Source organism: Notolepis coatsorum (assembly GCF_963971535.1).
Source record: "Notolepis coatsorum genome assembly, chromosome: 3".
NCBI classification, from domain to species: domain Eukaryota; kingdom Metazoa; phylum Chordata; class Actinopteri; order Aulopiformes; family Paralepididae; genus Notolepis; species Notolepis coatsorum.
Genome location: NC_140167.1, coordinates 29637662 through 29663449, shown reverse-complemented (window position 1 = coordinate 29663449; position 25788 = coordinate 29637662). Strand labels below are relative to the sequence as shown.

General features: G+C 42.2%; 1 protein-coding gene across 1 annotated transcript; it reads right to left on the bottom strand.

Annotated features, from left to right (window-relative positions):
• Positions 1-287: 287 nt before the first annotated feature.
• syf2 (SYF2 pre-mRNA-splicing factor) lies at positions 288-23479 on the bottom strand. The gene is made up of 7 exons (XM_084309542.1): positions 23425-23479; positions 22932-23018; positions 12458-12583; positions 10446-10563; positions 5231-5321; positions 3108-3206; positions 288-1357 (listed from the first exon to the last, which is right to left on the bottom strand). The coding sequence occupies exons 1-7, from the start codon at positions 23440-23442 to the stop codon at positions 1192-1194; spliced, it is 705 nt and encodes a 234-aa protein (XP_084165668.1). The 5' UTR covers positions 23443-23479; the 3' UTR covers positions 288-1191.
• Positions 23480-25788: the final 2309 nt, after the last annotated feature.

Below are 25788 nucleotides of genomic sequence, written 5' to 3'. Positions count from 1 at the left end.
ATGACAACCTACTGAAAGATGAGAAGAAAATAAAAACACAGGTACCGTAGCCCTCATGTCCTTTCCTGCCAACATCCTCGGGCTAATAAGATAAAACTACAAAAAAAAACGGGAAATTAAGTTCTCATTTACTGTAAATCTACAGAGTCAGATATCAAAGACATTATTTAAATCGGTCTTCCCACCCTCCCCCGGATCAGAACATAAACAACTTGTGTCACCGCTTCCCCGCACACTAGCCTTTGAAGCCCCCCCCCCCCATCTTTATCTTATTACCATATCACATGAAGCTTATTCAGAACACATTCATTAATCTAGATGAAACATAACACACGCCTGATTCAAATTAAGGCTCAAGACCTCAGTTCCACTCAATGTGTTAGTGGAACCCCCCACATTGTGCAAACAAGGAACGAGTCTACTCCCGCCCCCGCCTGTAGAGGGCGCAGCGACACTGTGGGGAACGGCGGAAGACTGAGTCATGGGAATCTGATGACTCGTCTTTCATCTCCTCCGGGGTCACGACTCACGAGCCTCTCGCTGCTCCATGTCACAGCTCGAGGCGAGTATGTGGGCGATAACGATTAAATTTAATTGCTTAATTGTTGTTGCTTATCTCCGCGTGCACCTACACTAACACATTCCTGGGCTCAGTGGGCTGGTATTTTACTATTTTCTGCTCGACAACATGCCGCACACCCTCCAGGTTTGACGGCGGTGCGTGTTTCATTCTCACGCTCACTGTATGTGCCCCCCTACCAGGGACCCCACGCAGCAAAAACCAACAAGATTGTAAGATAACCAAATCACGTAATTGGGGATTTATTTAATAAAAGAAAAGAAGAAAAATGTAAATCGTGGCTAATATCAAGGGTGTTGAAACGTTTGCTCAATCATGTTTATAGGCTTTGACAGGAAGGAACAAAGTAAATAGATTGAAATAATTGTCACTTAAAAATAATTGTCACTTAAAAAACACAAAAGGTTAACAGTTCAAATGATCCCAAATGACAAAGTGAAAACGGAAAACTATAATTCAAATAGAAACATTTGTTACGACAGAATCACAATACACAGACATGTGAGGATTGTGCCGACTGGTCCTGTGACCATCCGAATAAGATGCTCCCCCAAGTCCCCCTGAAAGGAGACGACACAATCTCGGTTGGTTCCGATGGCCGTTGCCATTCACTAGACGGCTGTGCCTCTCTCCAGGTTCTGTTTGATCTCCGCAGTGTATTTGCCGTAGAAGCGCTCTGCTTTCTTGTTGAACTTGGCGTTCCTCTCGTTGATGTAGTCGATGTCTGCGTCATCGTTGTAGGCCCTGCGTCGGCTGTACTTGGCCCTCTTCTCAATCCTGACAACGGCAAAGAGAAGCAGCATGAAGCATAATACTTGACAAGCACTACAGGCAATGATATTGCGGAGCGCATTCTAATTCGCCAAAGAGCGACGACGGAAAAACCTAGCCTTCTGTTTCCGCTCTCTCACACACACACACACAATACAAATACTGTTAATTTGTGATCTCGTAGTCCTTATTCAGTACGTCTTCAAAGCAGGGTTGTGCGTCATACCCTGGCAGCCGAAGCCTCGTCTAATCTCCCACAGTCGCATCCTTAACACAAGCCTTGGACCATCTCACATACACAACAGATCAGAGGGGGACTATGGAAATCAAAAAGGTGAGACTATTCTAGAGCCGGGCTATAAAACAATATAAATTATGGTGACTGACTGGTGAAGTTTGCCACAGTAATGATGAACTATTGAGCATATTTGCTTGTGTAAATAATCAAGTTGTGCCCAAAGTCTGCCCCAAACCAGTAATTACAAAGCTTTGTAGCATTTCATCATGATGGAGATGTTCTGAAAATAAATATAAAAGAGGTTCTTTTTTCTTTCTTTTTAACCCAGGCGGCCAGGCCCCATCTTAACATGGTCTCTGGCATGATGTAGACTAGTACAGGCCATCATTTCACTGATCGCTTTTGTTAGGTATATTTGATATGGACATTACAGTAGCATTGGAATTGTAACATACAGTACATTTATGCACAAAAGACCAGATGCACCGAGTTTAGTGTTTGTAGTGAAACACCTGTCCACAGGAGGCTTTTCATTTAGTTGTAATTAACACAGCACAAGGATTCAATGTCCCCGATGACATCATTTACTCTCAAATAACTGTCAAACTAAATTAATGTGTGTGAAATTGTAGAGTTCTTGGACATGTCTCAAGATTATATGCAAATATCAGAATAAAGCCTTGGACTTTCCTGAGCCAGTTAACGGCACAACATTTGGGAGATACGAGCACAACCACTCGGTCACGTTGGGATTTGTTTTGCTCGTGGAGGAAGCTCATGTCAAATTTCCTCAAATTAAGAAAGAATGTGACATTAAACAAAGAAACAAATGATTGTGAAGTTCTCTCTCCCTCTAGTGCCTGTCCAATTACAATTACAGCTATCCAAACCAATGACAATAATTGTTTTGGGAATGGGGCGGGTGTGTGTGTTATAACATATTATAATAAATTCTGATTACATAAAAATTCTACAGAATCCAAACAAATTCCATATCACTTTCAATTAGTTTGAACTTGATCTTGAGGAAAAGCGACAGCCCTACTTCGTACCGTTAGGTGCCGTTCGACCACCATGTGTCATTCCTTTAGAGTGAAACCTTATGTGGCTTTTATGATTTTCACAAGAGGCTTGACTAACCACCCGTCCACTCACCATACAACGCAGACAAAACTTAATTTGTGGTCACTGAGTGGGGGAAAACGAGGGATCATTCAGAAGGCCAAGGTCTCACTAAGAGTGACGGAGAGGGGAGCAGAGGAGCTCCCCCAGAACAACCCCGGGCAGGCCACAACAGCACTGTATCAGTCATTCCATCAGGCTCTCCACACTGGGGCTTATTCAGTCGGATCAGATAAGCTCCGGATACAAGCATGCAAAGGGTTTTGACTCTCACTCACAAGCAGGAGGCTCCCAAACCCACTCCTTCCACCCGGCAGACCTCATTTAAGACTGATTTTTACTGGAAGGTTAGAATCTCTCTCTCTCTCACACACACACGTTTTGTGGTTTACTTACTGTTTCTCTACATCATCCACCATGCGGTCGATGCCCGCTTTGCTTGGGACGTGGGTGCCGTGGATGAGGCTGTTGGAGGTGGGGTGGAAGTCCACACCACTGCAGAGCACAGGGAAATAAATATGAAATACACAACCGCTGATCACCCTTTTCAAATACTAAATATGCTCCAATAGGCGCACAGAAGGGGCACCTCTCCAACATCTGCGTTCTACGTACGCATGTTGCATGTTACTTTTAGTCATTTGATCCAAAGCGACTTACAAGTTATGTACAACAAGTCAGCAGGAAGGGTACAACTCTGGCAGCTAAGGGTAACTAATATTGTTCGTCAAACAGTGTCGAACTTGAGTGCATAGTAGTATAGACATAATATTAGCATAGTAGGTAGTAGGCAAGGTAGATTCCTTAGTAGCAGAGTGAATACTAGTGAGAGTCAGTAAGACGGTTATCTTTTTTCTTTCTTCTTCTTCATTTCAGATATTGATTGAAAAAGTGTGTTTTTAGTAGACAGTGGAAAATTGGGCTGGTTTCGGCTGTCCTGACTGTGGTGGGAAGTTCGTTCCACCATTGTGGAGCGATGACAGAGAATAGCCTGCTTCTCTTTGATGACCCTACTGGAGCTTAGATAGGAGTGGGTCTGAGGCGGCCAGAAGATGTAGAGCGTAGGAGTCTTGAGGGTGTGTAGCTAGAGACCATTGACCGGAGGTAGGAGGGCACAGGTAGATATGCGTGTTCGTTCGCTGGACTGGTTCCTCTGCCACACAGTTGACCAATGCCGGATTCATCACTCACACACTCAACTGAACACCTACAATGTGCTGGCACACATTTGTGCTTTAAACAAGTAAAATAATCTACCAGTGGAATAAGCAAATCTGGCATGGTAAGATTTCTTGAAATAAGTATAAAAAAAAAAAAAAAAAAAAAAAAAAAAAACCTAGGGTTCTCTCTCCTGATTGGAAGGGATACCAGAAAATGTATTTTGTGTTTATTGTAGAGAAGGAGGGACTGGGAGACCCATGTTACTGACCAGAGACCTTTATGATCAGTGATGGGTGTTGGAAAGTAGAGCTATTTAACACTTTAACAAAAAAAAACACCAACTCATCCGAGAGCTTTCAACACTCGTGTGGTTCCTCATCTGAAGGATTCAGTTGTCATGACGATCATCCTGATGAAAGGCTGCAGGGCTCTTCCTTTCACAGCCATGCATGTGGCAGACATTAAGACGGAGGGAGACCCGCGGGCACTGAACTCCTCTTTGGCTGATTTCAACAAAACCCACCATAACTATGACCATCTTTGCCCTCTAAAAAAGCATATTACCTCACACCAATGCTGTGAAAACTCAAAATGCACTTAAAGTACAACTTCTCCTTGTGGGTTATATTCCTCATTAAGAGGATTTATCCTTCCTCCAATTGAGAGGTGTAAAAACATTAGCAATGCGAGACTTGAAGGTTCTAATTGGTTACTTCAGACCAACAGTATAATGTTAGCAGACATCATTAACGGCACTAAACCGCTATCTAGCAACGACACCTACTGGCACTCGCATAGCTGTCGTTAAGTAGGGTGATCTCGTGACGTGATCCGAGCCGATATCAAGCGGATTGGCGGAAATCTGCGATTTTAAAAAGGGAAAGACCCTAGGAGGTAGACAGGAGACTAGACAAGTCTTATCGACAATCAGGCTAAAGTCTTTAGAACCCCGACTTGGGAAATAGTCCCTTTTTAGGAGAGATCAACATCCTGATCTGGCTGCCTGTACAGGGGCTTCCCAGGAGACGCCACCCAGGGGCAGGAGGATGAGAGGCACTCTGCTTATTGCACATAGTGAGCGCTTTGTGCACATGTGACGGATGGGAACCGACCAATGCTTACAGCTCATCTTCCTCTATTAAAAATTTCACAGTAGCATTGCTAATAGCAGAGATGTGTCATAGATCATTTCTCTGGGGCCTCTCCCATGGGAATTCAGAGGGATATACGTATGCCTGAGGGCCATGGGGGACATTCATCCGCCCCCCCTCGCTGCAGCGCTGGAGAAAGTATCAAAGACAGTGAAGTCATGGAATAAATGGGAAGATACGTTTTACATGGCGGAGGCCGTTACTCACCACTCCTCTCTCTGCTTCTCGTAGCTCTCCATGTCGGGTTTGATCTGCTTGGTGAGCCTCTGGTACTGTCGCAGCTGGGCCTCCGCGTAACCTGCGGGCCGATGGCAGCACAAGAAGAGAGAGAGAGAGGGGGGGGGGTTATAATTACCGGAACGAACGACAAGCAGACATGGGGCTCTGTGACACAACCTGCGTCTGGTTAAGCAGGGATGAGGAGGCCTTCTCCTTTCAAGACCCTCTGGTGATAATTTTCTCCCCAGAGGTTTTAATTCGGAGAGGGGTTTTTGATGCAACAGATGGCGGCCATATTCGGGAGACGCGGCAATCCTTTCCTCTGCAGATTAAATTGGAGGCGGTTGAAAATGATTAATATCCCGAGGGGTCTTTACACGCAACCAGCCTCATCCTACGCACGACAGCTATGTGTAGGAGAATGACGGCACCGGCTCCAGTAGCAGCCCTTCACTCTCCTGCATCAGCGGCTAGCTTGAGAATCGAGGAGAACGTGTTAACCAATCAGCTACTATAGCTTGGCACAATACAATCACTTTGCACCACTTGTTTTCCTCGAGAGTACATTTCATTAGGTGGATATTTGCTAAAGGAACAGGCTGAGGTTCTAGGGCACAACAGGGATGCTCCCTAAGTCCACTAGGGAGCATGCTTTTGCTTTCTGTGCAGCTTACAGAAGAACAATGTCAAGTACGAGGAATCAGTGAGTGATAACTTGTGTCTAATAACGAAGGATGACACTAAGGCCATGTTCAGACTGCCAGCACTGATCCATTTTTTTTGTCATATCCAGATTGTATCCAGCTTGATTTTAGAACGTCTGGAGAGCAAAAAGAACCACATGAAATGCGACTTTTTCAAATCTGATCCAAACCACATTTGGGAGGTGGTTTGAAATGCGATTCCAATCAGATTTCTCAGTCTGACAGCTCCAATAGGACTTCACAGTGTCTTCTGCGTCACCCGCAACGCGACTCTAGCGACAGCGTGAAATCCAGAGTGACGGAAGTGCATCAGAGTGGCTAACGTTAGCCGATAGTTAGCTTAAGCTAATCCACTTAGTTAGCTTAGCAAAACAAATTTGTCTAATGGCAAAAACGCTATCGCTATATGGGTGTCATGTACCGTTAGCGGTAGCCAACACAGTCACCACAGCAACCCATGCCGGTAGGTTGGTGATGCATGGATCACTGATCGGATTACTTGCAAATAAACAGTGCGGACAGTTAAAAGATCTTATTTGAGAAAATTCTATTTGAGAAACAAACAATTTGCCTGCAGTCTGAACAAAGCCTGAGACAGTTTTAAAACAGGTCATTGGTTTAGGTAGCAGAAAAGACCTGTAGTCCTGAATAGGTCTTTTGAGCAAAACTAGTGCTGGAATGTGGTGTTAGGACAAATCCACAAAATGGATCAAGTGGATAAAGATGGTTCACTTCTGGTTTGACATCAGTACTACATCCTTCACTTCTGGTTTGACATCAGTACTACATCCTTCACTTCTGGTTTGACATCAGTACTACATCCTTAGTTGTGAAACATGGTGCTGTGGGATCAGCCAGGAGCACCAAATGACGGCATTCAAGGAAGCTGCTCACACATTGATTTGAACTAGGCCTATATCCTGGAAGTTTAGATTTGAACTAGGCCGATATCCTGGAAGTTTAGATTTCAACTAGGCCGATATCCTGGAAGTTTTGATTTTAACTAAACTAAAATTGAATTTCAGGTTAAAGGGGAACTCCAACATTTTGGGAAATTAGCTTATTTAACATCTTCCCTGGAGTTAGACAAGAAGATACATACCTTTTTTGTCTCTGTGCGTGCATTTAGCTTTGGGAATAGACGCTCCGTTAGCATAGCTTAGCTTCATCACTGGAAATGAGGCAGATCCGTAGCCTTACAGTGCTTAACAGTGTATTGCAAGGTCTGACATTGACCAAATTTGATATGCATGACCTTGGTGCGCTCTAGGTCAACTCCTGAAAAGGGGGTCAATGTCAGACCTTGCAATCAAAAGTTAGGGGGCGCACTGAAATTATGGCAAGGGTTATTAGCCCCCTAACTTTTGATTGCAAAGTCTGACATTGACCCCCTTTTCAGGAGTTGACCTAGAGCCCACCAAGGTCATGCATATCAAGTTTGGTCAATGTCAGACCTTGCAATACACTGTAAGGCACTGTAAGGCTACGGATCTGCCTCACTTCCAGTGATGAAGCTAAGCTATGCTAACGGAGCGTCTATTCCCAAAGCTAAATGCACGCACAGAGACAAAAAAGGTATGTATCTTCTTGTCTAACTCCAGGGAAGATGTTAAATAAGCTAATTTCCCAAAATGTTGGAGTTCCCCTTTAAGGAACGTGATTCTGTCATAAATAATGGTAATTGTGAACAAAATATCAGGTCAGTTAATAATATTTTTGAAAAGTTATCTGGCTGTGTAATCTTGCTTCATGGAATCCTCCCAGATCATTTGTAGTCCCGTTGGTCCAACAGTTGATGGTTTCTGTGTGTATTGGTAAACATAGTATTATGTATGTTAGGATCATGTTACTTTAGACGAGACCTGGTTAAGATGGGTCTTACCTCAATACAGTAGGCCTATAATAGTACAGTCATTTAGCTGACGCTTTTATCCAAAGTGACTTAGTGTTCTGAACAACAAGTCAGCAGGAAGGGTACAACTCTGGCAGCTAGGGATGGGTACCGTTCACATTTGAACCGATACGGTACCGGTACCTGTGAATCGATACCGGTACCCAACGGTACCTTTTTTCGGTACTTTAGTCTCTAAAAATGTAATCTACCTACCTCAGTTGTGGAAAAAAATCAAAACTTCAAATAACTACACTTTCAACCGTTTTCGGCTTGCCATTGCCCCTACTGCTTTGTTGTTGAATCAAGTCAAATCCTAGGTAAGCGTATATTGTGCGTGTGAACGTTGACATGAAGAGAAAAAAAGTTTAAAAAATAAATTTAAATTAAAATGTAAACTGTATCTCACGTGAATCGATACTCGGTAGTACCGACGTGTTTCGGTAAGTACCTTTAAAAGTACCGAATTCGGTACCCATCCCTACTGGCAGCTAAGGGTAAGTAACATTGTTCATCAAACCGTGTCGAACTTGAGTGCTACAGACTTGAGTGCATATTACCATAGTAGGTAATATAGGCATGGTAGATTCCTTAGTAGCAGAGTGCATACTAGTATCATGTAAATGATCCTATGTTAATTTAGATGAGACATGGTTAAGATGCATTCTACCTCAATAAAAAGGTGCTTCTTCCCCCTTTCCTTACAGATCACACTTTAATAATGTGTCTTTACTACTATGCACTCAACACTGCAACACCCAAGTTTCAGCACTGTTTGATGATCATTGTTACTCAGCTGTAAGAGTACCCTTCCTGCTGACTTGTCGTACAGAAATTGTAAGGCTTGGCCAGCCGTCATACTGGCTCAATTGGCAGAGTCAGCGGGAGGGAAGCCGGTGGGGTGGTATTCTGGTCGTTGTAAACAGCGACTCCTACAGCAGGGCTGTACGTTAACTTTTTTTGCACATAGCACTGGTGCTACAGAGGTTGATAGTTTTGTAGCACTGGCCAAAATCTTGTAGCACAAGTATAAAACGTGTTATATTTGTAACAGTCACAAATGTGCCTATTGTATTTGTGTTATTTAGTTGCAGTCAGGGAACAAACTTAACCTTTTGACTTACCAGCCATTTGGCTGGTAGATTTAAAAAAGGCAGATTTTTTACCAGCCAAAAATTATAAATTGCTTTTTAGTATATCGCCATGTGTTATTATTACTATAATACTCTCATATGCTATTTTCAATTAATATCATAAACAACAAGGAATATTAGCATAATTTTGAGTGGACTGAAGGAATGAGTCAGCGTTAATAGTTTTAAATGCAAATAATTTATTGAAACATAGAAGTGGGGTCGGTTGGGACACACACACACACAATGGGGGACCCTGATGTAAACAAGATGAAAGTCTTTCTATGGTCTGCATCCCCTTAACAATTGTGTGTATTGAGCCGTACTGTATTGTACCCATTCTGCAATCTGTTAAATAAAGTTTTCATTCATTCACACTGTTTCAACTCACCACCCCTGCATCATCTAGTCTGTCTTCAAACTTCCACTCCTCTCGACACACACACACCCTTTCCCCAGTCCACACTGTCTCTATGGCTCTGCCTCTGATCAGGATTAGCTTGTTAGCTTATGCTAATGTAACGTTCATTTCGGGCGATGTGGGCATAAAGGAATGGCGATGATGCAAAGCGTGTTAGATGCATTTGACCCGTTGTGAGAAAAAAAAAACACCACAGACTTATTTCGGATCGCAAAATAGCCGCACTGCTGTGCAGCCCCGCTCGGCTGAGAGCAGAAGGCAGAAGCACGGTCTGGGTAACGTTCATTTCGGACTTTATGACGCAAGGATTGCAAAGCATGTTATATGCATTTGACCCGTTGCCGAATAAAACAGCAGGGATTTGTTTTGGGTCGCGACAACACTATCTACTAGCTCTGTTTCAATGTCCGCGTTCCAAACGCTGCTGAGACGAGTCCTGCAGTCACCTGCTGTGTTGTGAGCTGAGCCGAGAGGATATGAGTCACTGCTCGCAACTCGCGGGGATATTGTTCGCTAGGGATTATGGGATTTGGTGTTTGATATATGGAGTTTTACGCAGAAGGGACATTGTATTTAATCGCACAAGACTACAAGTACCAAGTGGATAGCGGGCCATCGCACCAGTGCTATTGAAGTCAATCCTTTCATCGCACAGACTGACGTCAGTGTCGCACGTGCGACATATATATCGCACTGTACTGCCCTGTCCTACAGGTCGGTCAGGGCGCCTGCACAGCGAGGGAGGGAGATGGTGAGGGTAGTGTGACCTCCCACATGTTACACCTCACCAATGAGAGTCCGCGCTGGCAGGTGAAAAGATGCTGCTGGCTGTCTCCTATGTCTCGGAGGAAGCATCTGATAGACTTCAGGGCTCCCTAGACCGACCAGTGGGGGGCACATGCGAGCAACAACCAGGAAGGGGAGGGGGGAATTGGCATAACGACAAAAATTGGGATGGGAGAAGAAAAAAAACAAAACAGAAAAACGGAAGAAAAAGCGGATAAAAAAAAATAATATAGTCAGGTACGCAAATGTGCAGAACCCTTGTACTAACCGGAGAACCCTGGGTCAGGGTTCCTCTTCTTCTTCTTCCTCTCGAAGCGCTCCGCGTCCTCCGCACTGATCTCCAGCAGTTTCACTCTGTGGTAATCCTCCCCGTTGGCAGCACAATCCTGGAAGACACACATCAACCATTAATGAAAACAACTCATCTAAGTTAGGAGAAGATTGATGTCGGGCAGTGTTGTTGTACTCTCCCCACTATATTGTTCAGATCACGCCCAGCATCGTGCCATTTTAACACTGGTCATGAAAGACCTTCTTGGAAAAGTCAACTTGATGGCTTTAAAGGCTGACATGTCATACATTTGATCTAGTAATTAAATTAATTAGAAATATAGCCTAATAGATTTTGACATTTTATTTCCCTAAAATATATTGTGTCTACTGTAGTAGACAGAAAAGAAAAACAGCAATAAATCATGATATAGTCTATAACACACATTAAATCATAACAGTTAAGGGATATTTCACTTTAGTGCATCTGCAAGTAAGCTAGCGACCACTGCCGTCTCTGTTGTCCTCTGTTTACCTAGTCTAAATAGAATACGTCTAAAGTATAAACAAACTACTGCTGTGCAAAATGTATTAAAACAGACAATTCTGAGTCAAAGGTACGTGTTTGTTTTGGCATTTGATTAGGGCTGGGTATAGTCTGATACAGATACAAAAACAATATATTTTTTGATACCTTGTTTATGCTTAGTTAAGTTATGACAGTTGGTCAAGCTACACCTCAAGTGAGAAATAGTTGCTTTATTGACAATTTGTCACACAAAAACAAGTACCTTTGACAGAAATAAATTACACTGAATAATTTTGCTGTATGATTTGTTTTTTTAGACTTGGTCCTAAAAATGTATGGAAGTGAATGAGGAACCTGGTGATGGACGACACAGGAACAACAGTGGTTGCTAGCGTACTTGTAGATAACTTTAGATAAAGGTAAGACTGTTGATATTTGTAAAGTTTTACTTAAGTGAAATATCCCTTTAAGGCATTGCAGAAAAATAAGAATCACAATCATGGCCCAAGCATTGTGACAAATTGGGAGCTCTCCGATTCCCACCCCTTGTCAAAATGTAACACATGAGTGACTTGAAATATGATTCCTGTCACACCTGATATTAGGATATAGTAAATACTCACTGACCCCCCCCCCCCCACCGTGTTACATTAACACACCCCTACTGGACTAAATACTTGCATAAACAACCAAACATACCTGTTTATACTTCACTGACTCATACTCTTTGTACATAATTGCCCATTGCACAGCCCTGGCCTATTCCTATTTTATCTTTATTGTAAATTCTCAGATTCTATTGTGCTATATTTATAAAAAAAATTAATCCCATTTAATATTATTCTACCTCTTTACTTACAGTTGTACAGCCCTGGCCTATATTTTATTTGATAATTATATTATATTGTGCTCAACTTTGTTCATATTATCTTACTCCACCTCTTTATTGTATTATCTGTCTGTTAATGTCTGTCCGCTAATGTCGCACCGAAAACGACCAAAGCAAATTCCTTGTATGTGAAAACTACTTGGCGAATAAAGTCCTTTCTGATTCCGATTCTGAATGGATAAAAAAGAAAAGATGGATTGAGTTATCAATGAGTTATCAGGATCAGGAATGGATCTTAGGCTCAGATTTTTTGCTGAATTCTGCATCGTTTGTATGCAACCCTGCCAAAATGGGCATATCAGCGATACAATTAGAAGCAAGGAAGAGTGATGCTGCCTCAGAGTAAAATAAACACAGCCGGAGGAGATCCAAAACCAGACGTTTCGCGCCCAGTGTTGATCCACAGCAATGTGGTTAGATAAAATCAGATTCCTATTAAAAGATCCAAAGTCACATTGCAATGACAAGTAACCGGGAAAGTAACACTTTCGTAACAACAACTGACAAAGGGCTTCTGTTGTCGGCATCTTGAGAAGCCATAGTTGCCATCGTACTATAAATACAGAGCAGTGAGCCGCTAGCCTCAACAAACCTTCTTCTTCTCGTCCACAGCGAGATCCCACTCCAGCCGGGCTTTCTTTGCCTCCCAGTTGGTTGGCAGCTTCAGCCTCTTGTCCTCCTCCACAACCTCCTGGTGATTTAGCTTTCGCGCTTCAGTCTGCGATGGAAAAGAGAAGAGAAGATGACAGACCGCTCTATGTGGAAATCTTCACTGACATAGAAGCCAAACCCACTCCAGTAGATTCCTGGGAATAATTGACTTACACTTTCTTCTTTCGAGCTTCTATAGGGGTTCTCAAACTTTTTTATACCACAACCCCATTTTATTTAGGATTTGTTTGGCGACCCCACAATTTTAACGTGGAATTAAGAAATATTAAAATAAAAGCACACGTTGAACTTGATCATGCATATTTAATAGAACATTTTATTAGAGCACTATGTTATCAATACACATTTATAGAACAAGGCATATTTAGCCAAAATATGTTGCCAGAACATAAAAAAAATAAGATCTTTATTATTATTTTCTTTTTTACATGCCAATGTGCCACCGTCACCTACCCACGACCCCACTTTGGGTCACGACCCGTAGTTTGAGAACCGCTGTTCTATACAGTATGCACGTGCCACCTGAAGGTTACAAACGGTAAATCGTCTCGTGTCCGTTCTGTAAATATTTGCAACCATCTGCTCAATTGTTTAATAGCCTAAAAGAGAAGCTCTTACAATGACCTCACGTTCTCATTCAGACGACTATGCTGAGGTGAGGAGGGAATCAAAACCGCCCACAGAAGGAGGAGATCTAAGTACTGGACTCTGGAAGCTGGGGTGAGGGGCTTAGGTAGTAACCCAACGGTACCCCTCCTGAGGGGCACTAACATCTGGCAGTAACGTCAACCCATCCATCTACACTCACATCGACATGCACACTCACTTTAAAAAACACTCACCTTAACACTCACTTTAGACACTAACACTACACCATATGTTTATCTATTTACACTACATCCATACCTCATTTTAGCATTTTATTTTAAGTTTGCATTTTTGTACCTCATTACCTGCATTTTACTTCATTGTACTTAGGTTGTATATTTGTATAGTGTTTGTTTGGACTTTATTCCTCTTTTACTTACTTTTTATTTTAATATATTTAATATTTTTACTGTATGAAGCACATTATCAGGGGCTCATAAACAGAACCAAGCATTTCACTGTAATGTACATTTACTTTATACGTGACAAATAAAAGCAAACTTGAACTTGGGGGAACAAAGCATAAGAAAGCAGTAAGGGAGCTTGCAGAGGAGGCTGAATAGGGAAGCGTCTGGCCAGTTCTGGGTAACAGCCAATGACTGAATGTAAGCTGCAGGGGGAGGCAGGGTGACTTGGATGCTAGTGCATCGTAGGGGTGGGACAAAAAATTTAATAAATACGGCGTTATATCGTCATACTTCCTCTTGCAACACTTATCAATACACTGGCGTCAAGTATCAATAAAAAATAATTGCTGACAATGTCATTTTACTACAATAAAAAAAGTTTGGAATGAGGTCAACAGACTGTAAATGTTATCCAATTAGTAGGGATGGGACCGAATATTCGAAGATTCGAATAGTCGTTTCTGGATCGGTTAAAAAATGTAATGCTTTTTTTTTATTGAAGCAAACATTCTTATTTAATTCCTTTTTATATTTAGAGGCAGCCTCATTTTCATAGCCTAATTGATCAAAAAGATGCACATGCTACTATTTCTGTTTGTTTATTAAAGCTGGTTGATGCAATGCTGTACTACGATGGTGAATGGTGTCATTTTGATTTATTGCTGGTCAGCTGATTAAGAAAAAAAAAGAAAATTAATATACCGGTAACAATTTTTTTTATATACCGTACATTTATATACATTCAAATAGCACTTTTGCTAGAAAGTCCCATCCCTACCAATTAGATAAACAGATGATGTATACATATTTGTATTGCAGATGGTAACAAAGTCTTCTGCTGGGGACATAATTAATAGTTCATAATAATCAAGTTGCGGTCAGTGTGTGAAAGAGGCTCTGAGTCTATGCAATTCGTTGTACATTGTTTCATGTACAATTGGCCAGTTTGTGATGCACACTAAAGAATCAGATACGCTTTTATGTAGATTCTGTGAATAAAAACACATAATTCCTGCTTTTTGCCTTTTTTAGTGGGTATTTTTTAGGGGTGCACGATAGATTTTTTGACCCCGATATCGATACCAATAACTTTCTGCTCCTCAAGGTCGATACCGATAACCGATAATGTATATATTTATTGTATTAAAAAAAAAGATTTTTTATGTATATTCCTGTAGTTTTGACCTAACCAGATTTATCATGACATGAGCGTTACTACTATGAACAAAACAAAGCCAAGAGAACAGTTTTGACTAAAATGACTATATTTATTTTTCCAAATAAATATTATTTGAGTCAATCACAAAATTCACAATCCGTCAATGTCATTAACACATTGTGTGCCATAAACGACGTAAGTCGTTATTGTCCGCCATGCATTGAACGCCAACAACGGCGTATGCCGTTTTTGGAATCAATATTAAATTTTTTCGGCATGGCATTCATAATTCATCCAGCCAACCTCCGGACTCCAGCGGGACCCTGTATGAGATTGCAACGCCTCAATACCGCGGCCTGGTGGATGGTCGGGCGAGTTACACTCTCGCTAAAACCGGAAGTGCCGATCGGTGCGTAGAGGAAATCCCTCCGGCAGTCACATCTTGTTATGGGACTCCAGACAAACACTATAGTGCATTTGGATCGCTTTCATAACGCAATAATCTATATGATTTCAGCGTTTATTGCGCCATACAAACCGGAAATGGATGTAGGAGATCGCGTCAAATAATTGGGATCTTTCTCCTCCAGTCTCATCGGCGCAAGAGGACACTAAAGTTATTTTCAGCCTGATTGTTTATTCATTTCACTGCAAACCATCTGATCAGCGTATAACCCATAGTAAATAAAGCCGTTACTGACGATCAAGGAATTATAAACCCCCACCCCCCCTTCCTTCACGCATGATGAAGCATAATGTATACCGATCATATACATTTGAATTTTTTGATATAGTGTGTATAGGAAAGAAACGCCAATCGATAATCTATATATGCTTCAGGGCCTATAACTACTGTTTTTGGAATTACAGCAGAAAAGATTAAAAACATACTTATATTCTCAACGCTAGTAACACAATGTATGAATGAAAAAATATAACGTTCCCACATCCTGAACGATAGATAATCGATGTTGAATGGGCCATAGTAATGTCATATAGCAATACAATTTAAAAAGTTATAGCCCTGCAAAAAAGGTAAACATCTCCATAGGCTTTCAACGGTGGCAGACTGGCTATGGATATAACCCATGGCGACCAATGTGTTAACAATGCGTTTCCCTGAACAATGAGTGAACTAAACCAACAGGTATTGTGCTTCGTCAGCAGATAAAACATTTGACGCTATAGGAGAGGAGACTGTTGTGGTCTTGGTCCATGAAACAACTATTACTTGGCATTTTTTTTTAACTCGTTTATAAAAATGATTCAACATTTTTATTAGCAACGCCAAGCTTTCAAACGCTGTGTGTGTGTGAAACCCTAATGGAACGCTGGGTACCTTTGAAATTTATATCTGATATATTTTGGACCCACCGCTAGCTTTTAAGCAGTGCTTGGTGGTGCAAATTAACCTGGCTACTACGGAGCAATAAGTGACTGCGTATTCAACCAAGGGTTGCATCACAGTCACGAAAGGGGCTAGATTTGCAGCAGCTTTAGCTTCTTGCGCGTCGTCATAGGCTTTTAATTAACACACCATCGTAGCGGTGGTGATGTTGCAGGTGACTTATTATGTTGGATGTGTTATAGCTTGTTGCCCTTTTCCCTCCTTGTGGAACTTCTGCATTGCATTTGTTACAAATAGCAAGCAAACCGTTTTCCTCTGAAACTTTGAAAAAGTCCCACACTACTGACGCCATCTTTGTTTACTATCCGCGCTGCTTCTGAAAGTTACGTGACTACGTCACAGCCAGGCGAGAAAGGGAGCGCTGGATTTGTGAAAAACTCCCTCTTCCTAAACCACACGCTATCAGTCGTACCACAGTACTGGCAAAACGGGAGGAGCCTACAGTAAAAACAAACGCCCTTCATCCCAATCCACCCACACCGCAATTTTTTAACCAAAAAATATATTATATTATCGGAGCGATCAATAATTTTATCGGGATGACGTCATAATTGCTGATATCGGCCCGATAATTATCGTGCATCTAGTATTTTTTCTTCGGTTACGGATATCGTAATGTATCGTAGATACAATTTCTTGCAATATATCAATTATTAACACTTTGACTGCCATGAAACGTGTTTTGACGTCATTGCTGGCCATGCTCAAGTTGCCGGGGGACGCTGTACAGCGTCCTTATATCAATATTTCAAAAATCTGCGATCGGATTCATATGTCCCCTCCGCTGGCCTGAGATCCACCAGCAGGACCCACTGAGCTCTCTGGCGGTTCAGGAGCGCCATCTGGTGGCCGATCGGCGCAATCGCTTTAACAGGAAGTGGCATAGAGGTTGTGCTACGTCCGTAGTACTTCCGGGTGCTCGCTATAGGTCCCGCGACTCTGGCTCGTCACGCTACACAGTGATCGATTGCCAATAACTCGATAAACAACATGATTTGGACGTATATACCATTATACAAGCTGGAGATGGACCGGGTAAATTTACATCCCATAATGATAAGATTTCAACTCTACAATGATCGCCCAACGGCGCGCGGAGACTGGGGTGAGTTTCAGCGTGTAACGTTACCGTCTTCGATACTAACTGCTATTATCAACATTTGACCCACATTAGATGATTGGTATAACGCTGCCCACGGAATTATAAACGCCCCCTAGCCCATCCGGTCAACATCAGATGACGTGTAGTAACTTCTAGAAGTACGTCTAGTTGTAATTTTTTATATCGCGCTGATTGCCATAAAACTGTATTGCATCATCAATATAATGTATTTTGGGCTATAGATCACGTTCTGGAGAAAGCTGCAGAAAGAGATGAAAACATACTTATACATTAGACCATACTTTACTATGAATATGTGAATGAAAAAGTTTAACGTTGCTACACAATGAACAATACATATAGGACTTTGAATGGGCCCTAATAATGGCAATGTAGCAATAGAATTTAAAAAGTTATAGCCCTGCAAAGAAGGGGACTTTCTCCATAGACAAATAGCGCTGGCAATCTATGGTATATCATGAATTTAACCTTAGGCAACCAAAGTGTTAAAGATATCGCAATATTATTGTTATAGAGGCCCAAATATCAGTAAGTTACTCATAGGCATAAAAAACAATATTGTTTGTTTCCTGTTGGTTGTCAGTTAAGGCCATGGGTAGGCAGGGAATTTTATTTTTTTATTTTATTTTTTTTATTCTTTCCCACAGCGACTATGGATAGGGAATTTCTTTATTTAATTAAAATGTTCACAACAACATGGATGCATGTACTCTGCCAGCATGTTTAATATCCATAATACTAAAGGTTTGACTAAGATGTCTATGAAACTTTATTCTTTTTTAAACTATAAAATATTTAAAATATATTGGGTCGCACCTAAATCGGCAGGGTCGGTCGGCAACCGGAAACAAACCATTCTTTTTTTTTAGGCCATATTGTCCCATCCCCAGTGCATACATGTAGACTAGGTGCATTGGTTATTTCAGTCAGATAACCTAGTAGTAGTGTAATGCAATTAAATGTAGTACCAGCACTGTTGAGCCTGCTTGAGGTGTAATGGGGCCAACTCAACAAAACAATGTAATGGCAGATGTACCAATTCCAGTGACATGTCCATTCTCTACACCAGGGGTCTCAAACTCAATTTACCTGGGGGCCGCTGGAGGTAGAGTCTGGGTGAAGCTGGGCCGCATCAAATATTCCACAAAAAAAGGGGTTAAAAATCTTCTCACAAACTCACTAAAACCTCACAAACACCAGCAACTGAGCATTCTCAGTGGTGTCAGTGGACTCATCCACAGCTATGGAAATGCACTGTGCATTTTTTTTCTATCACAAAGCCGTTTAATCAAATCATCAGCCAGTATTTCAGTTATTCTGGTTGCTGTGCTATCTGAGGAGGATTTGCTTTTGTTTGCCTTCAAACATAGTCTCCATCACTTCAGTCATACATTATTTTATTATGTATGCATGAGAATGGCTTCTTGTGTTTAGCCAACACCCATGCCACTGAGTGAGGACTTGGTTGCTTTTTCTCATTGTGACATAGCTTTAACAATAATTCTGGTTGCAGCTCGATATGATGATTTCATTCCATTTATTTTTGTGGTTCTTAGCACTGAATTTTGAGGAAAGGCGGCATCAAAATAACTGTTTTGTTTCGTAGTGGCGTTTCAAATTGCCATTCTTCACAAGAGCTACCGTTTCTTGGCATATTAGGCACATTGGTTTGGTGCTGGGAGGATGCACGCATATTTTTCAGTCCATTCAGCATGAGCATGCCATATTTTTCTATTAACTGCCTGCTGGCGAAACTAGGCTACTAGCTACATTTATCTCACGGAGATACTGTAAAACCGGGAACGAGGTTACTAGCTACAGTACCTGCAGATTAGACTACCAGTAGATGCGCTGTCAACTCTCACTCTGACCCGCTGAAAGAGACAACACTCATTCCGTGAAAACCCGCCCTACTCTGCTCTGATTGGCAGACTGTGGGTGGGGGGGAGAAACGCTGACGGGACGCTGAATGTGATTGGACCAGAGTAGCCAGACAGACAGACAGGCAGAGCACTGCTTGCAGAGGAGACAGCGGAGAATTTCGAGAATGCCTGCCATACGCACTGGATATATTTTCCTTCCAAGTTCCACTTGGTATCACTCCGGAATCACGTTTCAACCAAGTCACTAACGTAACGTTGCTGTCATGAGCCTGGGCTATGGTAGCCTACAAGTGATAAAATAAATAAAACATCCAACTCGCACAACAGTTGCGCGCGGGCCGCACTAACCCTAAACTTTGATGTCAAGTAGGGGGCCGCAAAATATCATCCAGCGGGCCGCAATTGGCCCGCGAGTTTGAGACCCCTGCTCTACACTGTCCAACTCCAGTGACATGTCCATTCTCTACACTGTCCAACTCCAACAGCAGACCTGTTGTAGAAAGTGGAGGTAATGTAATTATTACAAATGGTAACTGACACATTAAGCATCAGGTGCTGTGCATTGTTATGTCCACGGAGCAAGACATAATACAATTTGCAGTGTGTGTGTGTCTCAGAGAGAGAGAGAGAGAGAGTGTCAGAGTGTGTGTGTGACACTATCTCGTCATTGCTGCTGCCATGCGATTTAAGATGCATTCTAGAAATGTATTGCCAAAAATGATATCGCGATAACGATATGATGTTATCATATCACTCGATATCGATAATTATCTAAATTGTTATACTTTTTTTTTTTTTTTTAACAACAGACGTATGTTTATTTTGCAGCAATTCTTTGTCGTTGATGCCATCTTTACTGTGTTACAGCCCCTCACACTCCAGTTCTCAGGCTGCAGCTGGTTTGAAAGCGAAAGTAAACAGGCTTCTCTGCTGGCTGTGGCTCCAGGGGAGTTGAATAGGTCTGGCTCTGCTAGTTTCTTTTCTATCTTTTGGCGCTTTTTTGGTGGACAAACCACAGCACATGTGCACCGCACCGCACCGTGACTGGAGACTAGCTCTGCTAGCACACATAGCCTACTGTGTACAGACTGTTTCAAACTGTATTTTAAATTAGAAAGCAAACAAAATAAATGGACAAGAGAAAAATAAATCTCAATTTGGTCAGTATCGTCATTTGGACAAGCAAAGCCATTACTTTAAGGCAGGCAAGAAAGACAAGTCTGTCCACTGTCTCTTGTTTTAAAACTGCCCTGGGCACACACAAAAAATCGATATATTTTTTCCGATATCAATTATTAAAATATATATATATAAAACACTAGAAGTAATTAATAAAAGTACTCAATCTGGGAAAACATTACTTGTGCCCATCCCTAATGTCCATTCTCTGCACTGCCCAACTCCAGCGACATGTCTGTTCTCTGCACTGCCAAACTCCAGCGACATGTCTGTTCTCTGCACTGCCCAACTCCAGCGACATGTCTGTTCTCGGCACTGCCCAACTCCAGCGACATGTCTGTTCTCGGTAGGGCTGGGCGATATGGCCTAAATATGATATCACGATATTTTCTGACCTTTCGGCGATACACGATACGCATCACGATGTTTTTCTTTTTTTCCCCAAAATTCATTATGAGGCTTACCAAGACAGTATTTGAGTTTGCAAGCTAACATTAAAGACAAAATAAAATACCCATGCATTTAGCATTTTTATATTATATATTAGATTTAGATTATTGGATTATTAGATTATATATTGCATATATTTAGCAATGAGATATTATATGATTTAGATATGAAATATGATGAATTGAAAATGGGGGACCCTGATGTAAACAAGACGAAAGTCTTTCTCTGGTCTGCATCCTCCAGTCCGCTGTTGACTGTTGTTGTATTGAGCTGTACTGTATTATTTGTACCCATGCTGCAATCTTTTAATAACGTTCTCATTCATTCAGTCGGCAAACAGAATCATTTTGATTGACAGTCGCGTCTGCCAATTACGTCACATCGCTTGCACCCGCCCTGCTGTTCTTAGCACCAATCGGAAAGCGCGTATTTATTTTTTACTTCCGCCATTGGAGAGCTCAATGACAATAACAATGGCAGCTCGCCGCGGCCGACGTTTAGCTTTTAGCTCCGCAGAAGGACTAAACGACTGGAGGCATAATGATTTTACTTCAACGGATGTTATAATAAAAGCCTTTCCATACATCTGTCTGATTGAAAACGTTATTAACAGACCGCAGAATGGGCACAACTGAGTCAGCACGGGCTGAGATATGAACGAGCTTGCTATATCTAGGTCGACCTCGGTCGGCACTATGTAAATACGCTGATGTTATTGAAAGTGTAACTATATAGAGACCTCTGAACAGGTCCTGCATTATTATTATTATAACGTTAATGCCACAAAACGAATGCCTTTGTTATCATAAGTAGTCACTTTTGATGCAGTAGTGTGTGTGTGGGGCGGCGCTGTTCAAAAGTGTCAACGTGTGGACCAGATTGACGCGACACAAGCCTCTTGGGCAAAACATCACGATATCCACGATACGTTTAAAAAGTGTATTGTTAATGAACTGTACCCGATATTTATATAATATCGTCATATCGCACAGCCCTAGTTCTCGGCACTGCCCAACTCCAGCGACATGTCCTTTCTCTGCACTGCCCAACTCCAGTGACATGTCCGTTCTCTGCACTGCCCAACTCCAGTGACATGACCATTCTCTGCACTGCCCAACTCCAGTGACATGACCATTCTCTGCACTGCCCAACTCCAGTGACATGTCCATTCTCTGCACTGCCCAACTCCAGTGACATGACCATTCTCTGCACTGCCCAACGCCAGTGACATGACTATTCTCTGCACTGCCCAACTCCAGTGACATGACCATTCTCTGCACTGCCCAACTCCAGTGACATGACCATTCTCTGCACTGCCCAACTCCAGTGACATGACCATTCTCTGCACTGCCCAACTCCAGTGACATGACCATTCTCTGCACTGCCCAACTCCAGTGACATGACCATTCTCTGCACAGTCCAACAACGTGACTGGGACATACAGGTAGAATCACTTTAGCTTATTGGTTGAATAATACCATATCTTGGGTGTTAGTAGGTGCAGCACACTCAAGGGAGATTACATCATTTGCCAGAGCCAACTTGAATGGTTCCTCCATATGCCTTAGAATGGGTTGAGTTGTTCAATCAATCTTGTGTTTGCTGGGCAGTAGGCTACATCACAGCACCTGACAAGTGAAATTGTCTGCACCCAAACTCCTTAGTTATATCCAGCAAACATAGAAGCTGGCTCTGGCAAATAATGTAATTCGATTAGATTCACATTTCTTTGCCATTATACAGCACAACAAAAAGAGGTTTGGCATCCAACCAAAGTGCAAGAGCAATATACAATGTACAAGTGATTCAACTAGGTACAAAATATACAAATAATTTCCCTCAAGTGTGCAGAATATATATATACTGTATATAATATACAAACAGAGCAACCAGATTAGCAGTCGTTTCCTTTTAGGCTAATATAATTTACCTGATGGGCACTATATGTGCAACTGTGCCTTCGGGTTCCATACCTTTATTAATAACATTAGCTTAATAAATTAACAAAACACCAAGCCAGAAGGTCAATATTATTCCTGGGAATCTACTATGGAGCTGGGTGAACAGCAGAGGCCTAAGAAGTGGCAGTAGTGTCAATGATAACACTGTATGCATCTGATTAAAGCAGACAACTCACCCTTTTGAAATGCAATTCCCGAAACTTTCGGAGTCTCGCCTCTCTCTTCTCAGCAGTGTGTTCTTCCCCAACGAGCGAGGAAGACGCCTGTGGAACGATGTTTACACTTGAGCTGTCTAGCATAACGTTACATTTCAAGGCAATTAGACCACGAATGAGCTGGACTAACGTTAACGTTAAACATATTCAATTAAGAACAGGATACCTATGAACACATGGATAACGATTACAACTACACAAAACATCGTCACAACTTTGGTAACGACTAGAATAGGCAGGTAACGTTACGTTAGCTAGTTAGTTAGCGTTAACTTAGCATCACATTAGCTTAGCATCACATGAGATGGTAAACAATCACGATACGAATAGATACATTTTCTCTTCGGCTTTATGAGACACTTGTGTCATGTATATATAATATAGTTTTGATCGGAAACAGAATACATTAGACAATTGCATTATTTTACTTGAAAAAAAAGCTTAAAATACTTACCACAGAGCAAGACGCCATTGTTGCGTTCTAGAAGACACAGGAAGTTCGAATGATGTTAATGATGTTACCGGATTCTACGCAATTCTCGTAGACACTCTGATGTCACGAGACCGCCGCCATCTTGGTATGGGGGAAAGAAACGGATTTCTACTGATCAAATGTATGCATGGAGCTCCGTTTTTATTACATGTTTTTAGCACACTCTTGTTAATTTCATAACCTTTTCATTTCATTTGTTTTGATAATATTGAGGCCAACATGGCATTCCACTATTTTGAAAGCCTTTCTGGTAGTTCTAAGGTGTAGTGCCGAGAGATGGGAGTCGGAGATGGTGGCTTGAGGCAGAGCGAATACACCTACACCATACAGTACGTTACTGGAAAGCTAAACAGAATGTGCTTAAATAAGAATGTTCAATGTTCTAGAAGGTTCTACTATGACATCATCACAAACATTCCAGAATGTTCGGGCAGACTAAGGTTCTAGTATGTTCTACTATGACATCATCACAAACGTTCCAGAATGTTCGGGCAGAACTAATGTTCTAGAAGGTTCCTAACAATAGTTCTGTGGGTGAATTATGTACCATTACAATCACAACAAAGGCGAGATATGAGTCAAAGCTTGCCCTGATTGACTTACAATCTTGTCCATACAAGACACCTGCAGACCACTGGGAGAACAATCCAAAGACTTGGCCATCTCTTGAATACCCAAATGTGTACCACTACCTGATCAAACATCCACGTAAGATTCAATAAGATAAGATAAGATAAGCTGATATCGGTACTGTAGTACTACTACATTGTTGGACAAGCTATGCTAGCTATGCTAGCTGTCATGAACTAGAGCTAGCAAACTTTATTAACAGATTGCAGAATGGGTACAATACGGTACAGCTCAATACACACAATTGTTAAGGGGATGCAGACCAGAGAAAGACTTTTGTCTTGTTTACATCAGGGTCCCCCATTTTCAATTCATCAGGACATATATGACATACATGACATACAGATAGACAGTACTGCTACATCTATACATTTATGACATACCAGATTTGCAAATACAGTACTGTTTGTGATACAGAGTCCAGAAAAAAGTATATGTACATTTGATGTAAAAACTGTACACTGGGGGAGGTTGGGTAGGTGGGGTGGGGGCTGTACATTGGAGGTGGTTCGGTGGGTGGGGTGGGGGGGGAACACTGTACAACTGTACAAGCAAAACTGTACATTGGAATATTGACAACCATACTTGGTCATTTACTGTACATTGGAGGGGGTTGGGTTAGGACATTTACATGGGCCAGTTTCGAATTGCAGTCTCCCGTAGGTGTTCTTTGAGAGTGTTTTTGAAAGTGGGTAGTGATTCACATTCCTTTACAGCTTTGGGTAGTACAGACTACAGAGGCACACAACCAGTCATTTGCTAGCTCAGCAGGTCCGCTAGCACTATCCTGTTGTACAGAGGAGGACAGCGTGTCTTCAGTCTGGCTGTCTGCATGCTCACTACTGAGCGGAGGGAGACACTCGGATACCCAACAGCGGGGCATCTGGTCTGCAGGAGCAGACTGGTAGCGCCAATCGGACCGGGCAGCGTCTTCCCGCCTTCATCACCACGCAGCGGTCGACTACTCCTCGCCACATAACCCCTCCGGGTTCTCACCACCAGGATTACTAACTCTCTCTCCACCTCTCTCGTCCGGCAGAGGAATTGTTCCTCTGCTGCAACGGTAACCGTGGCAACGTTGGCCAGAACACTTTAGTAGAACAATTTGGGCGCCCATCTAAATTTAGCTATATTTTAATTAGGAATTGTATAAAGTACTAAGAATATTTGTATGTATGTTTTTCCCCTTGTTTATATAAAATGCATAGGCGGCGCGTATATAAGGCCAGGGGAGGCTATGCCGACCCAGTCTGCGCATTATTATAGGCAGCCTAGGCTACGATATTGTGTGCGTGTGGGCTGCTGCAGCCCGGTGGTGACAATACGCAAGGGTCGGCCAACCAAGGTGTCAATGGCAGTAGGTGTGGTGGCCGTTTAACATTCCAGACTGCGGGCAGTAACCAATCACGCCGCATCACCAAACTAACCGATGCCAGTCTGGTCTTCAAAATGCTCCATGGTCTAGCCCCACCCCCACTTTCCGATTGTTCACCTCCAGGTTCGCGTGTAGTCTTTTACCAACAAACTTGCAGTTCCGCGTTCGGGTTCAGAACTGTTGTACCGGGTGGCGTCTATTCGCATCCTAACACTAATTTCCATTAAGGACAAGTACATTTAGCAAATCAGCCCTCTCCGTGAGAGCTGCCAAGACCTGGAACTCCATTCCAAGTTACATGCCGCCTGGGCATAACACTG

Coding starts and splice junctions, on each gene's coding strand:
- syf2 (XM_084309542.1), bottom strand. Junction 12,584..22,931: donor GGGAATTGCATTTCAAAAGG/GTGAGTTGTCTG, acceptor TTTCCATCGCAG/ACTGAAGCGCGAAAGCTAAA. Junction 3,207..5,230: donor GAGAAGCAGAGAGAGGAGTG/GTGAGTAACGGC, acceptor TGTGCTCTGCAG/TGGTGTGGACTTCCACCCCA.